We start from the raw sequence: 13,528 nt of genomic DNA, 5'->3' as shown, positions 1-13,528 counted from the left end.
CCCTGTGCCAAAGGATGACTGCGTGTGGCTGGGGGGGAGTGTGGCCAGGAGTAGCCCAAGGGCTGCAAAGCCCCAGCTGGGCTCCCATCCCATCCCATCCCATCCCATCCCATCCCATCCATCCTGCTCACCCATCCCATGCCTTCCTCGCCCCAGCTGCAGACCTGGTGGCTCGGTGTAGGTGGCAGCTCTCGGTGGGGCCGCTGTGTGCAGCGGGAGGCCGTTAGCTCTGCTGCTTGGGCTTGGGGGTGAAGGCAGCTGGGAGCGCAGCTGGGCAGTGGAGTCTCTGGTGTCTAATATAAGGGTTGAGCACAGGCTGCTGCCTCTCCTGCAGCACAGCCTGGCAGGGACGCACCGTCCAGCTGTTTGCTTTTGCAAGGCTTGTCAGGATTTAGACAGATTTGCAGCTCACCCTCTGTTAATTTTGGTTGAAAATTAGTAGTATAGAATAGACAGAGTGGGATGGGAGAGTGCTGAAGAAGCGCAGGAGGAGGAGAGGAGCTGAACAACTCGCAGGCAGAGCACCAGTGATCACATGTGCTGGGTTTCCTTTGGAAAGCGGGTTGCACAGCCAATGCCAGCTCTACACTGAGCAATTCCTGGGGGCAATTAAAGCATTCACAAACCTGGCTGCTGCCTCCTGACCCCGCGTCCCTACACCCAGCATACGCGTGAGGGTTCATGCAAGCGTTGGCCCCTCTCTTTTTAAGGTTGAGCAAAAAAAAGTCTACCCTGCTGCGTACCAAAAGCGCTGGGGTTTGAAGCGAAGCTTGGGAAACCTGCGTTTGGTCAGCAGTCGGTGGTGCCACCACGGGACGTGTGCCAGGGGACAAGGCCACCCCATTGTGGGGTTTTCCCAGCCAGGAAAGGAGCAGCAGGGCACAGCCAGCTTCAGAAAGAGGAATCAGCTGCAGGTGGATGTGCCTGAGCATCCCCACAGCCAGCCCAAGCGCTCAGGTTGTTTAGGATTCGCAGATGAGAGTTCACGGGCTCCACAGCAGATGAGCCGCAGGGGAGAGGACGGGACCAGGATGTTTGTCTCTATGGGATTCCCAGGTGAAAAAGTGCAAAGGGCAAAATCTCAGAGGAGAGAACTCCTTCGGCTTCTGCTCCCCTGGCAGCTGAAGTGGAGGAACTGCAAAGGAGTTACACCTGGCTGTAAGCCGAATGTGTGAATTGAAAGAGCTCTGGGCTGTGAAACCACAGGTGCCCATGGGAAAGGGAGAGGAGCCCTCGCCTTCTCGAGCTCCATGCCCTGCCTGAAGTCCTGCTTGGGGGTCAGCAGCCAGCGGGAAGGAGGGTGCAGGAGCAGTAAGGAGTGAAAGGCTATTTACCCAAGGGGTAAGTATATCCAGGATCAGCCCCTCAGGACCGTACAAGCCTGGGGGTGTGGGTGGAGAGGAGGGAGCCTGACTTAGCCTGGGGATGACAAGGGTTTGGGATCAGGCTGGAGGGTGGCGGGGGCACAGACCTCCCTAAATAACCGGGAGCCCAGCCATGCTGGTGCTGGGCTAGCAGCTCTGGGCTCAGGGCTACCCTTGCATTAGGCTTTGGTGCCTTGGGCCAGCACCGGCTGCAGCCTGGCTGGTGTCTGCCCAAACTACGGCAGTTTGCGGTGAGTCCCTGCGTGCATCCCCCACCCCAGCTGCTGGCAGCAGGGCAGGGGACCTGTTTGCAATCCCCTTCGCAGGGAGCTCCCTGCTGCTCTTCCCTGGGGAGCAGTAAGCTTGGGAATTCCCCCTCTGTCCCCTCTGCACGCCTCACCCCATGGCTGCCAAGAAATGGGCTTTTCTGTGCGCTGAGGTGGCCAAACCAGCCCAAGGGAGGGCTCCTGTGCCACGGCTGGCGGGCCCCCCCATGCTGAGGGGTGGGAGGTCTGTGGCTGCGGCATCCCTTTGCAACCGCTTGCTGGGATGGAGATCCAGGACAATGGCTCTTGCTGGAAGAGGAGAAGGGAGTGCTGTTGGTAAAGGTGGCTTCTCCCCACCCCATAAAGCCCGGCACCTCCCTGGGGAGCATCAGCAGCAGATCAGGCCCTGCTGGGGGTCAGGGAAAACCTCGAGCAGTGGGACTTGGTTGCCACTTTCTGTTCCCTGTGAAGGCCCTGGGAGAAGGGTGGGACTTAAAATGTCCGACCCCATGGATGTTTCCCTGTGTTAACAGCTTGTTTCTGCCTAAAACATGCTATCTGCCCCTCCAGGTGGGGGTATGAGCAGTAATTCCCAATGATTTAAGGCTTAGCTAATGTTATAAATATTATCTCAAAGCAAGTGTCAGTTCAAGGTGTAATCCCAGACTGATGCGTAGCTAGGTGGCCCATTTGAATAAAAGAAAAGCAGGAGATTCAGATCTGTGATGCAGTTATTTGGTCGTGCTGCTGGTGATTAGAGTGAGACCTGCTGTGTGCATCCATCTGGAGCCTGGGAGAGGTGGTGGGTCCCACAGGGAGCAGAAGCTCAGTCTGGATTTTTCAGAGGAGTAGAGCATAGGTTTGCTTTTGGGGAACAGATGAAATGTCTTTTGGGGGCTGAACACACCCCGAGAGAAATGCGTGTGGTGAGGCACCAGCACAGGCTCTAAAATGCCTATTACCAGGCAGGAGCCCTTCCTTGACGTGCAGATATCAGGGAGCTCATGGGGCTTTTAAAGCCCTGGGGTGGGGGAAGACATGGGCTGCATGGTCCTCCTCGTGCTGGGAGAAAAACCCTGATAAACGTGAGTGCTGGGAGACCGAGGAGGGGCTCAGGGGTGTGCAGTGCGAGACTAATGCTCCTAGTATTATTATTATTAATTATTACTACTATTGCAGGCTAGGAAACAGCATGGACTTAATGGCTGAAAGCAGCAGTAGTGAGAGCAGGCACTAGGAATGGCTTTCGTGGCATTTATTTCCCCACAGGAGTGTGTTTTAGCAAGAGGCAGCTGGGGCTGGATAAGGCCAATGAGCACCTCGTGCAGCACGGCAGCTGTGACAGCATCTTCCTTCTTCTGTGGCAAAGTCCTGCTGGTGGGAGAAGCTGACCCCAGCCTGACAGGCTATTTTTAGTCCAGTTCCCTAATGAAACAAAGGTCAGGAGCTCGTGATGCTGGTTTCCTCCTTCCGGGCTGAACCCACGGGTTATATCCGACCACGTACAGCACACAGTGAGGGGCTTGGCAGAAAACCAAGGTCTCCAAAATCTTCACGAACTTTAGCAGCTCTGCCAATTAGCAGTCTCTGCCTGGTGGGGCTGTGCTGCAGACAGGGGTGGAGGAGGGACCGAGGGGGTGGAAGACACCGCAGCCTGCCCAGCCTGACAGCTGGTCCTGGCCATGGTGGGAAGAGGACCTTCCTGATGCCTCCTCCCAGCGATGGGGAACACGTGCTCCTGTTTGCACTTGGGATGTTTTTACTGCCCCTGGACCGCCCGGGGTTTCTCTGTTGTGTAAATAGGTTGAGAAATGGAGGAGGGTATGAGTTTAGGGCTATGCAACGTTCAACTAGATGAATTATTTTGCCCCAGAGAAATGTTAGCACTGGCTTTACAGCTTCGTTCTTGCTTGCTTACTCTGCTACTGCCATGGATCATTTGTCTCAGACTTTAAACATCTTTTACCGATTACTTCCTCTTATTTTTCCAGAAACCAAACTAAAGCTTACATAACCATCCCTAGTTATGCAACCCACCATTCAAGTTTTGTTTGGTGGGAAACAATATGTGTGTGTTTGTTCGTTCTTTGTCCTTTTCATTGGGGAAAATTTATCCTTTCTGTGTCATTGGATTTGTCTGTCTTTTGCAGTTAAGTCTTCGGCCTCTTGCCATGCACTGGTTCTGCTTTCACACCCTTGCTTGCCAGCACCAGAGCTTAAGGTAACTTGTCACATCTGATGTTAATGGGTATGGAGGTACCCATTGCCATGTGCCAAGGTTAGTTCTGCCTCTGTCATTTCAAAGATTGCTAGCTTTGAATCTTGGGATTTGGTTCTCTCCTGCAACTAATTTGGAGTAGCATTTGAGATTTCTTAGAGTTGGTACCCTTTCTGTGTCTTAGTTCTGTTCCTCTGCAGTATGGAGTGTAGAGTAGCTGCCATAAAAACTAGAAGAAAAATTGGGCTTATTAACTGGTATGTAAAATGCACTGGGCCAATTCTGAATGCTTTCAGTGAAGAAACTAGAAATGCAAGTAACCTTCTACTGTCAAGATTATGGCTATGTATTAGTCAACACATCATGTGTTGTTGTCCCCCATGTATATAGATTGCTTATGCCAGCAGTTTGGAAAGGCATTGAAAACATTTTATGGTGTTAGGGACACTGTTCTAGGAGAGGCTGTTGTAGGATCTGTGGCTTTTTACTTGATGTCTCAAGTTAATGTAGTAGTATAACCTAATATATAATGAGGAAAGCTCTGTAACGGAGGTGCATATTTATTCAGGCTTAGGCCACAAACTGCTCGCAGCAAGGCAAGGAAGTCAGGGTGCAGCATTGTATTTTTCCTTGAGTAGCACTGAACTTGCCTTGGTAAGATCAGGATAATGTCACAGCATGTGAAAGCTAATCCACTTGAACAGCAATGCACCTACCTGATATATGATAATCTGGTGGTGGGTTCGAGCATGCCACTTCATAAACTGCCTTGTTTAGCAACAGAGCTACATTACTGTGTTAATCCTACAGACTGATGGTGGGTAGTTTCCTGGCTCCTATAGAACACCTGCACATGCAGTAACCTCTTGGCTGGCAAAGGGCTTTTTAAAAGTAGCTTGACTGCTTGGGAAGTCAAATATTTTTATAAGAATTTTTCTGAGAATAGCAGTGTGCTTCAGCACATGCTTAAATGACTGGTGACTTCCACTTGATGGAATTGGTGGTTTTGCTTTAACTTGGGCTTCTATCTCCCCAGCACATGGCTACTTATGATATTATAATGGATCTCCAATAGGAGTTTCACAGCACATCTGTGAGCACAACAGCAACAGGCAGCACCAGGAGCTTGGCTTGTTCCATCCAGAAAACAAGAGTACCTGGACAGAGTAGCTGTTCAGTGACTTGTGAAAGCTAGACTGTAGCAGTTATTGGACATGTCTGTACATGAAGGAAGCAGTTTAGTGCTTTGCTCTAGACTTCATGCCAATATTGACCTCTGAGTACATGCATACACCCATAGAATTACTTCCCCCTGTTCAAAGCATACCCTTGCTGTTCATGAAAGCATTAAATAGAATGGCAATTAGGCAACAAGCCCAAGTTTTCAGAGGGGTTGCAAAAGCAGTGCTGATACTCTCTTACAATAACTGCTGTCAGACCTGAATTATTAGATTGCTTAATTAGTTTTTACACTGAAGTCTAGCTCAGAGTGCACTGGAGAGCAGACCATAGAGAGACTTGGAAGAGACACAGGCAGCCAGAGGCAACTTGCATCTACCACCTGTAGTGGTAAAGGTGCCTTCCTTTCCCAGCTGCTACAGCACCCTGCCACCTTGGTTTTCTGTCAAAGCAGTCACAAAATACCACTTATTAAATATCAACAGCACTTTTTTCCTCTTAATAGTGAGCACCATGCTGAACACCAAAGGGGGAATGCTTGTGCATAAAACTCCAAAGGCAGAATAGAGCAGTAGAGGGAGACAGTGTCTAGCAGAACCCATTCTAAATACCTGCCTCCAGAAAAAAAAGTGCAAGCTCATTATACAGTATTTAAGCAGTATACTCTTGCTTTAGTGCACATGTAGTATTCTACCTGCATGTTTTCAAAAGCTTTCAGGTAGAAGCTCATGAGAAGCTCTAAATACCAATTTTCTCTTTTCATAAGAAATAAACCCCTCACTTATAATACTCCAGGAAACACTATTAAAGTTCTTTTAGCATACTCTTACTGAAAAGTCAGTACTTCAGCTGAAAGGCATTAAGCTGTAGGCCACTGTTTTTATTCCACCAGATGCCCTTCCAGCCACTGGCACTTCAGTTTCACTTATGGAAGATAAGTAGAGAAGCAAACAAAAAACACAACTGGGCATAATGGCTCTAGAAATTTATTTTCAGAGCTTAGTGCTTCAACTATGATTAAAATACTTATTAAGCAATTTAAAAATGCTACTGACTGGGTACTAGAACTAGACAAGAATACAACTAACACCATTACTTTCATGCACTGACAGATACTAGTTTGCTCATGCCACTGAAGTAGGATCTTTCCCGTTCACTCATCAGTTCAAAATGTAGGGGTCTTCTACAGAAGTTGCATTCAGCTGATGAGTGCGGTTTCAGCTCCAGGCCAACATCCTTCCATGTAGCTAGCAGTTTTTCTGTTATGAGCAGAAAAATTCATTAAGATCAAGGCTTAAGACAGTGGATGGCTTTAGAGAAGCAGCAGAAGTGTCATCATACCTATTCTCCTAGCAAATGAGGAGGGATAATAGGAATTCACTGTGACATAATTAACCACTTGAGCAAGGTGACTGGGCTGCAACTAAGTCTCAGCTATCCTCATACTACCTCTTCTGACAGGATCAGGTAAGCTACATTCCCTGGAAAGATCTCTGTTTAAGACAGGTTAACAGCTCAGCCAAGGAGAGCAGATTTCTTTGGACCCCACATAACATTGTTTAGGACAATGCATGAGCAGAGCCCCAGCAGAGGTGGCTGGGATGGAACTGACTGGGTATAGGACTGCACTGGCCTTGCACACTCTGTTCTAGCATGCAGTGCACTGGCCTTCACATGCCATGCTCAAAGCAAGTTAAGTGCAGAAGTATGCGCTATGTGTGCTGCTGAAGTGGAAAGACACTGTCCAGCTTGTGACATCTAAGACTTAAGTATTTGCTAGTCTCATCTTTAGTACAAAGACTGTGTAGACAATCCCATATTTTTATTGCACTGATGTAAGAATCCACTCACCAAGAAAATAACTCATCATCTGAGGGGTGTGGTGAGGTGTAGGTGCAATACGTAGCAGCTCTTCTCCACGGGGAACTGTGGGGTAGTTGATTGCTTGGACATAGATGCTGTGCTGGCTCATCAGCTTGTCACAGATCTCTGTATTTTTAGCAGCATCTGCAACCTAAAGTTCAAAATTCTAAGTTACAACCAAAGATCAACCAAACCCTGCAAGGTGGCAGAACTGTCAGCCCAACTTGGCTAGCCACAAGAATCAAATAGGACTACTTAGTCTTCCTTGTGCCACTATAAGTAGCATATACATCAGAAAGAAGAGCTACAAGCTTGTGGTGTAGAGCCCTCTGGGCATAAGCACGCCATTGCAGCCTAGCCAGGTAGCTCTTTATACCAGAACTCTTATTTTTACTAGCTTCTTACCAGGCTCCTTGCTTTCTGTATACTGTTAGATTGTGGGTTTTATACACTTCATTTTGCTTTACATTTATAAGCAGGCTGAGGTCAACTTAAGCCAGACTCCAAGCACACCACTGCTGAATACTGAACAGGCTTGAACTTTGTGAATGTTAACCAATACCTGAAAGTATAATGTTATCATGGACACAAAAACAGGCATTGCAGTCCTCCAACAGTATCCAAAGTACTCACCCTTATTGGAATGATGTGACTGGGGCAGTGCACCACAGGAAGGCCTGCATCCATCAGCATCTGTCTCATAAGCTTCACATTGCGTTGATGCTGGCGCCTCAGAACTTGCCCCTCTGCGCTCTTCAGAGTTCGGACGGATTCTAGGGCACCAGCTAAGAGCATGGGTGGCAGGGACGTTGTGAAAATAAAGCCAGCAGCATATGAACGAACAGTGTCTATCAGAGAACTTGTACTGGAGATGTATCCTCCTACACAACCAAATGCTTTGCCTGAGGGAAAAAAAAGGCAGCCAAGCTTATTCCTTGTACCCATTAGAATGGCTTGAAGTATTATAGCCTTTCACTTGAAGGAATGAGTTATTTTGACTGCGTACTTAATTCAACAATGCTAGCCCCCACTGCTAATCTTGCATTTACTCAGCACATGTTACAGCTTTGTTTTTAAGCCAATCCTGATAACATGGATCTAATTATTACACAGCAAGCCAGTTCAAGACTTTTTTCAAATACTGAAGTTTTGCTTTTGGGAAGACCTTATAAGCCAAATCATCGAGCATAGACTTCAATAGTGACCCCAAGTGATCAACACTAAGTCTCTCAGCAGATTTAAAATAATCTGTTCCAGAGATGCTAGAAATAGCCTATGCTCCTAAGGAGCACACAAGGTTGTTACTGTGATTGTGTGGTCAATACCAGCCTCCCTTTCCAAATGTTCAGGTACCAGAACAGAGCCACAGACAGAACTAAGGTGTCTGGTGAATGCTTCTGTTTCTATTAGGCTGTCACCCAAGTTTGTACATTTCAGAGCCATGAACTTCCCTAGTAAATTTTATTTATGTTTTGGAAGCTGTTTAAACAACTTTGCAATTTGCAGCAGTAAACTTACTCCTAAGCCTGCATTCTACTAAGATAATAGCAGTTGCTTCAGTTCTTGCCAAATCTCTTTACATAACTCCCCATCTCAGGTTTCTAGATTAGAAGCACTCCATTTCACATAAAAGAATTAAGTACTACTAAATATAGAGTACTACCCTACTAGCATTCTCACCTGAATTTATTCTTGAGTTGTATAATATACCACTGGAGGACTTTTTGCTAGCTCGTTTAAAACAAAAAGCCCAATGCTACCTTACACTGCCTTACGAATCAGTTAAGTAGCTTAACACAAGCTTTTCAAACTGTGGGGCATACTTAAATCCTTTGGGCTTTTTGGAAAATCCTAGCCCCCAACAGCCCTTTGCAAGTTCATTTGAATAGACTGAGTTAACCCACTTAATTTGGCTGCTCAGAAGCTTTGCTGCCTTAGCTTCTGTGAAAATGCCAGGCCATGCATACCAAGCGTTCCAGAGATGATGTCCATCTTGTGCATGATTCCATCCCGGTCTCCTATACCACCACCTCGAGCTCCATATAGCCCCACAGCATGCACTTCATCCACAAAAGTGATTGCCCCGTGCTCATGGGCCACATCACACAGCTCTTCCAGAGGACAGACTGCACCTAGGAACCAAAGCAGTGACTGGAAGTTTAAGATTCCCTGTACTCAGCCTGGATAAATACTAGAAGTACCCCCAAACACTAGGCATTTCAGAGGACTGTTTTCATGTAAACCCTTATAGCACTGTACACTTTTAGATCCAAAATACAGATGATTTGAGCACTAACTGCACTGAAAGGAGAGAGAAGGGTTTGATGTCAACTTACCATCCATTGAGTGAACAGTTTCAAATGCAACAATTTTAGGGGTAGAAGGATCAGACTTCTTCAATAGTTCTCGAAGATGGTTGACATCATTATGGCGAAATATGTGTTTTGGCACCCTGCTGTTTCGGATCCCCTGGATCATGGAGGCGTGGTTTCCAGAATCAGAGTAGATCTCACAGCCTGAAGAAACAGCCCCATTACACTTTAAGTATAGAAAGCATTAACTGATCCCAGCATTGCTTTATGTATGGAAGGTGTTCAGGCAGCAAGGGTAGCATGTTCTAGAAAGTAATGCTCTTGATTAAAAGAACAAGTTACAGATCACGCAGAATAACATTTAAGGCTTATTTTAGGTGTTAAAACTAAAACAAACTTGAGCTTAAGGAAATACAGAAGGTTTTTTCCAAGTCCTTAATATTTTTATCTAACTCTAACTTCCAAAGGCAGACAGCATGCAAGAGAAAAGTTCACACCCACAGGTGGGAGGACACTAAATCCCTGCTGCCTCATTTTCAGGTGGAATTTAAATGTAAGAGCAGAAGACTCTAATTCCTTCTGCAGTTCCTAGCTCCTAGACCTCAATCTCAGTAGGCTGCTACTATGATTTAAATGAGCTGAACATAATTTGAATATGGCATTAACAAAAACAACCATACTTTGCTGATCAAGTAGGATGAATCCTCACTTTGGGTAGCCATTTGTAAAATGTACTCCCAACTGCTTAGGGCAAGGTTGTGTTTTTGTGGTAAATACAGGGTGCAGTTTGAGATCTCACCTGGCAGCATTTTAGCTAGAGTGAAGAGAGTGGAGTCATTGGCTACAAAGCAAGATGAGAACAACAGTGCTGCATCTTTTCCATGAAGATCAGCTAGTTCTTTTTCCAAATCGACATGAAATTTACTTGTTCCTGAAATATTTCTTGTGCCTCCTGCTCCAGCACCATGTTGTTTCAGTGTATCCCTATAGAGGGCCCAAAGAGGCATTAGCATTACGGAATGACACACAAATGAATAAAGGATCATTGCCAAAAACATTGTAGTACATAACCAGTATTGTTCTAAAAAGGAACTGGCTACAAAAAGTGGCTGTTAGATTTAAGGTTTTTGAGCAACTTGCACAACTTGGGAATCTGATAAGCTAAAAAATCAGTTACCAAGTACAGCTGCAATATACCATCCAGTTTATCTGGTAATATTTGGGGACTTCTAAGGAAAATCCAAGGAGCAGTGTCAGTGACTGACAGGTATACTGCAGCCCTGGAGCTAAATACTAAGTTACCTACCTGAGCTCAAGAGAGGAGTATAAGCTTAATTATAGACCAAGAATAACATCAGAAGCAGCTTGTGTAGCACAGTACAGAAATCAATTCTTCAGAAGCCTTCCCACAAAAGCTTCTGCAGGGCACTATAGCTTGCAGCTGCCTCTTAAGAATATGGCACTACTCACATAACTGCTCCACACACACGAGGGTGACGACTCATCCCCAGGTAATCATTGCTGCACCAGACAGACACCTCTTTCTTGGTGATCAGAGAATCAGTATAGTCATCTGCCATGGGAAAGATTTGTGCCTTTCGGTTGACTGTTTTGAATACTCGGTAGGTGTGATCCTTCTTCTTTTCATCTATCTTTTTCTCAAAGAACTGATCATACTGGAAGGTGGATACAGCTGAAATGAGACAGAGACTTAAGCACACAGGGAATAAGCACAAGAGACCAGGCCCGTGGGGGTTTTGCCAGACAATCTCACATTTTGGCAAGTTATCCTGAAGCAGATGAGACACACTTTCTGGTCTTTGCTTCAGCACAATATCCTTAAACTTCTTGAGCAAGCCGCTCCGCTCTTCTCCCTCAGTCTCAATGTTCCTCAGTGTGGAAGTAGCTGGTATTTTGGCAAATTCTGTACCTACAGACATTGTAATAAACTCCGGTGAGCTTAATCAGTTTGAAACAAAATGAAGTAAGTTGACTTCAGCAAAGCAAACGCTTTAAGTAACTCTAACTCTTCATTCTTTAGGAAGCATGTGCCTGAATCCACGTGCACCTGTTAGGATCAACTATTTTATTTGCTTACAATTTTGTATTGTACACAACAAAAGGAAAGCTTCGCTAGTTAATAACAATACAACATGTAATTTCCTTACAACACATGTGGTTCATCGTCATTCAGAAAACCACTCTATACAGCTACAGCATTTATCTCAAAGAGCTGGTACACACCTAACCGAAGGCAGAGTTCTAGTCAGCTGCTTCCTTTTTGTTCCTAGTATTTTGTTCAGTTAGCACAGATTTTTTTTTAAAACTATGCCACAGAAAAACAGAAAAGTAAAATAAGCTTCCCGAGACAGACAGTAAGGCTTTTCTGATATTGGTGAAAAGTTCCTTCCTTTGAAGGACAGCCCTTCCGCATGAGGACTGAGAGCCAGCCAACACCCTTTAGTTCCATAAACCAAAAGTCGCCACCTTTGCTTCCTTTCCGGCTTGGATTTGTGCTGGTACTTGCCTAGCATCTCGATCCAGTTTCTTCCATCTCTGGATATACAACCTTTGTCTATACCAGCACCCTGGTAAAGCTCTCTTCAGTTCCAAGCATCCGCTTTGGGTGCGTGCGTAACAGCTCCATTCACACAGTTAGAGCCAGTGTATCAACATACAGCATACGCTATTCCTGCACCAAAATCACCCAGGGGAAACACTGCACAATATTGCAGTTATGCCATTAACACCTACATTCTCCAACAGCCTTTTATTGCAGTCTCCCATAATCCTACCTGCATAGTTTAAGTGGTAAGTGTTACGACTTGGCACACTGTTAGAGCAAAGTCAGACACCAGAAGCTCTCAGAAGGAACCAACACTTCGGCACACAGAATACGTACCTTTCCTCTCCGCCTGCATTTCTTGCACATCCTCTTGGAGTTCTAGGCTGGCTTTGCAGAAAACATTACTGTTCTTGTGATTCATCTGAGCTGCCAGGAATGGGCATTTGGTAGCAGAGCTCTGGCTAACACCAGCAGGTGGGTGGCCAGTAGGTGGCTGGGTTCCATCTGTATTCTGTTGGGCCACCTCTTTGGCATTTTTGGCCTCTGAGGTGGGGGTGGAGAAGGGAAAGCACTTCAGCTTCATAATTTTAATACACCGAGTTAAGCTTTTCTATCCGTTACCTTCACAATTAATTTAGCACAAGCCATTCAGAACTATTTAACTGAGCAGTCACGCTGTATTTATACAAGCATAAAATCCCAGTAACACCCAAGCGGCATCCGATTTAAGGTGCTAGATGTAGCACTGTACCCTTTGAGGGAAAACAAATAATCTCTCTTTCTCTTTCACTCCCAAAGGGAAGATTTTCTTTCGAGGAGTTCAGCTATTTTCAGCCACCAGTCCTTCCCCTCCTACAAGCCTCCACTCCTTCCCCTGAGTGCCAGGGTAAGGATCCCCCAAGGGATGCTACCGGGTGGGGTGAAGAGATGCTCAGCCGTGAGAAGTCCCAGCTCCCTGATCCAGGATCACGGATCCCCCACCAGAGCTCACTGCAGGACATCCTAACAGTCCGGTCTCCGCTTTATGCCGTGCCCATGCTTAATTACCACAGACATTTAAAGGATTAAGCAACCCTTATCTCGAAGCTGCCCATTCCAGAAGTTTCCTTCTATGCCACAGACGTTTGTTCGGGTTTTTTTTCTCCTTAAGGGTGACTAGGTCTGTCCCTAGGAAGGCTCCCCGCTACGGCTACCGTAACCCACCGCCCACCCGCAGGAGAGGCCCGGCCCCAGGCCGCTGCTCCCCTCCGGCCGTACTCACCCCGGCGGCCCGCGGGGGTCTTCTCCTCCTCCGCCTGCTGCCCGCGGGCGGCGGACGTGGCCAGGGCGCGGGCGGCGGCCGGGGGAGCCGCCTCCATCATCCGGGGGCAGTGCTGGGCGTAGAGGAGCAGGGAGGGCCCGGCCTTCTGCAGGAAGGCCTGCGAGACGCGGGCCAGGAACGGGCAGCGCCGCACCACCGCCTCCATCCTCGCCGCCGAAGAACGGGAGACCGGACTCGACTTCAACCGCCACCGGGAGGGCAGGAGGCGAGACCCGGGCAGCGCTCCCGTACCCGGCACCGGCCCGCTCTGCCGCTGCCTATATAGCCCGGGCGGGCAACGGCGCAGGCGCGCTGCGGCTGCCCCGCCGCCACAGGGCGCAGGCGCGGGCCGGGTCGTGAGGGGCCGGAGGGGGCTGCCGGGGCGGGGGGAAGGCAGCGAGGGGTTGGGGGCGGCTCTGGGACGGCTCCCGCGGGGACGGAGGGGTCCCTGGGCGGCTCC

At 47.5% G+C, this 13,528-nt stretch overlaps 1 protein-coding gene across 1 annotated transcript; it reads right to left on the bottom strand.

Annotated features, from left to right (window-relative positions):
* Window positions 1-5,997: 5,997 nt before the first annotated feature.
* On the bottom strand, window positions 5,998-13,462 carry ALAS1 (5'-aminolevulinate synthase 1). Its single transcript, XM_049826112.1, has 10 exons — window positions 13,030-13,462; window positions 12,105-12,311; window positions 10,977-11,132; window positions 10,673-10,895; window positions 10,002-10,186; window positions 9,227-9,406; window positions 8,858-9,022; window positions 7,524-7,792; window positions 6,879-7,041; window positions 5,998-6,286 (listed from the first exon to the last, which is right to left on the bottom strand). Exons 1-10 carry the CDS (start codon window positions 13,232-13,234, stop codon window positions 6,126-6,128), a joined length of 1,914 nt encoding a protein of 637 aa, XP_049682069.1. The 5' UTR covers window positions 13,235-13,462; the 3' UTR covers window positions 5,998-6,125.
* Between the last annotated feature and the right edge of the window lie 66 nt (window positions 13,463-13,528).

The sequence above is a fragment of the Accipiter gentilis genome, chromosome 23 (assembly GCF_929443795.1).
Source record: "Accipiter gentilis chromosome 23, bAccGen1.1, whole genome shotgun sequence".
Lineage (NCBI taxonomy): Eukaryota > Metazoa > Chordata > Aves > Accipitriformes > Accipitridae > Astur > Astur gentilis.
Note: the sequence above shows the minus strand (reverse complement) of the source record. Positions and strands in the feature narration are given on the sequence as shown.

Bases quoted from the DNA above. Each gene is read 5' to 3' on its own strand.
- ALAS1 (XM_049826112.1), bottom strand. From the start codon at position 13,234: ATGGAGGCGGTGGTGCGGCGCTGCCCGTTCCTGGCCCGCGTCTCGCAG. The intron at 12,312-13,029 runs GTGAGTACGGCC...CCCCCACCTCAG, and splicing joins GACCCCCGCGGGCCGCCGGG to AGGCCAAAAATGCCAAAGAG. The intron at 11,133-12,104 runs GTACGTATTCTG...CAATGTCTGTAG, and splicing joins AATGCAGGCGGAGAGGAAAG to GTACAGAATTTGCCAAAATA.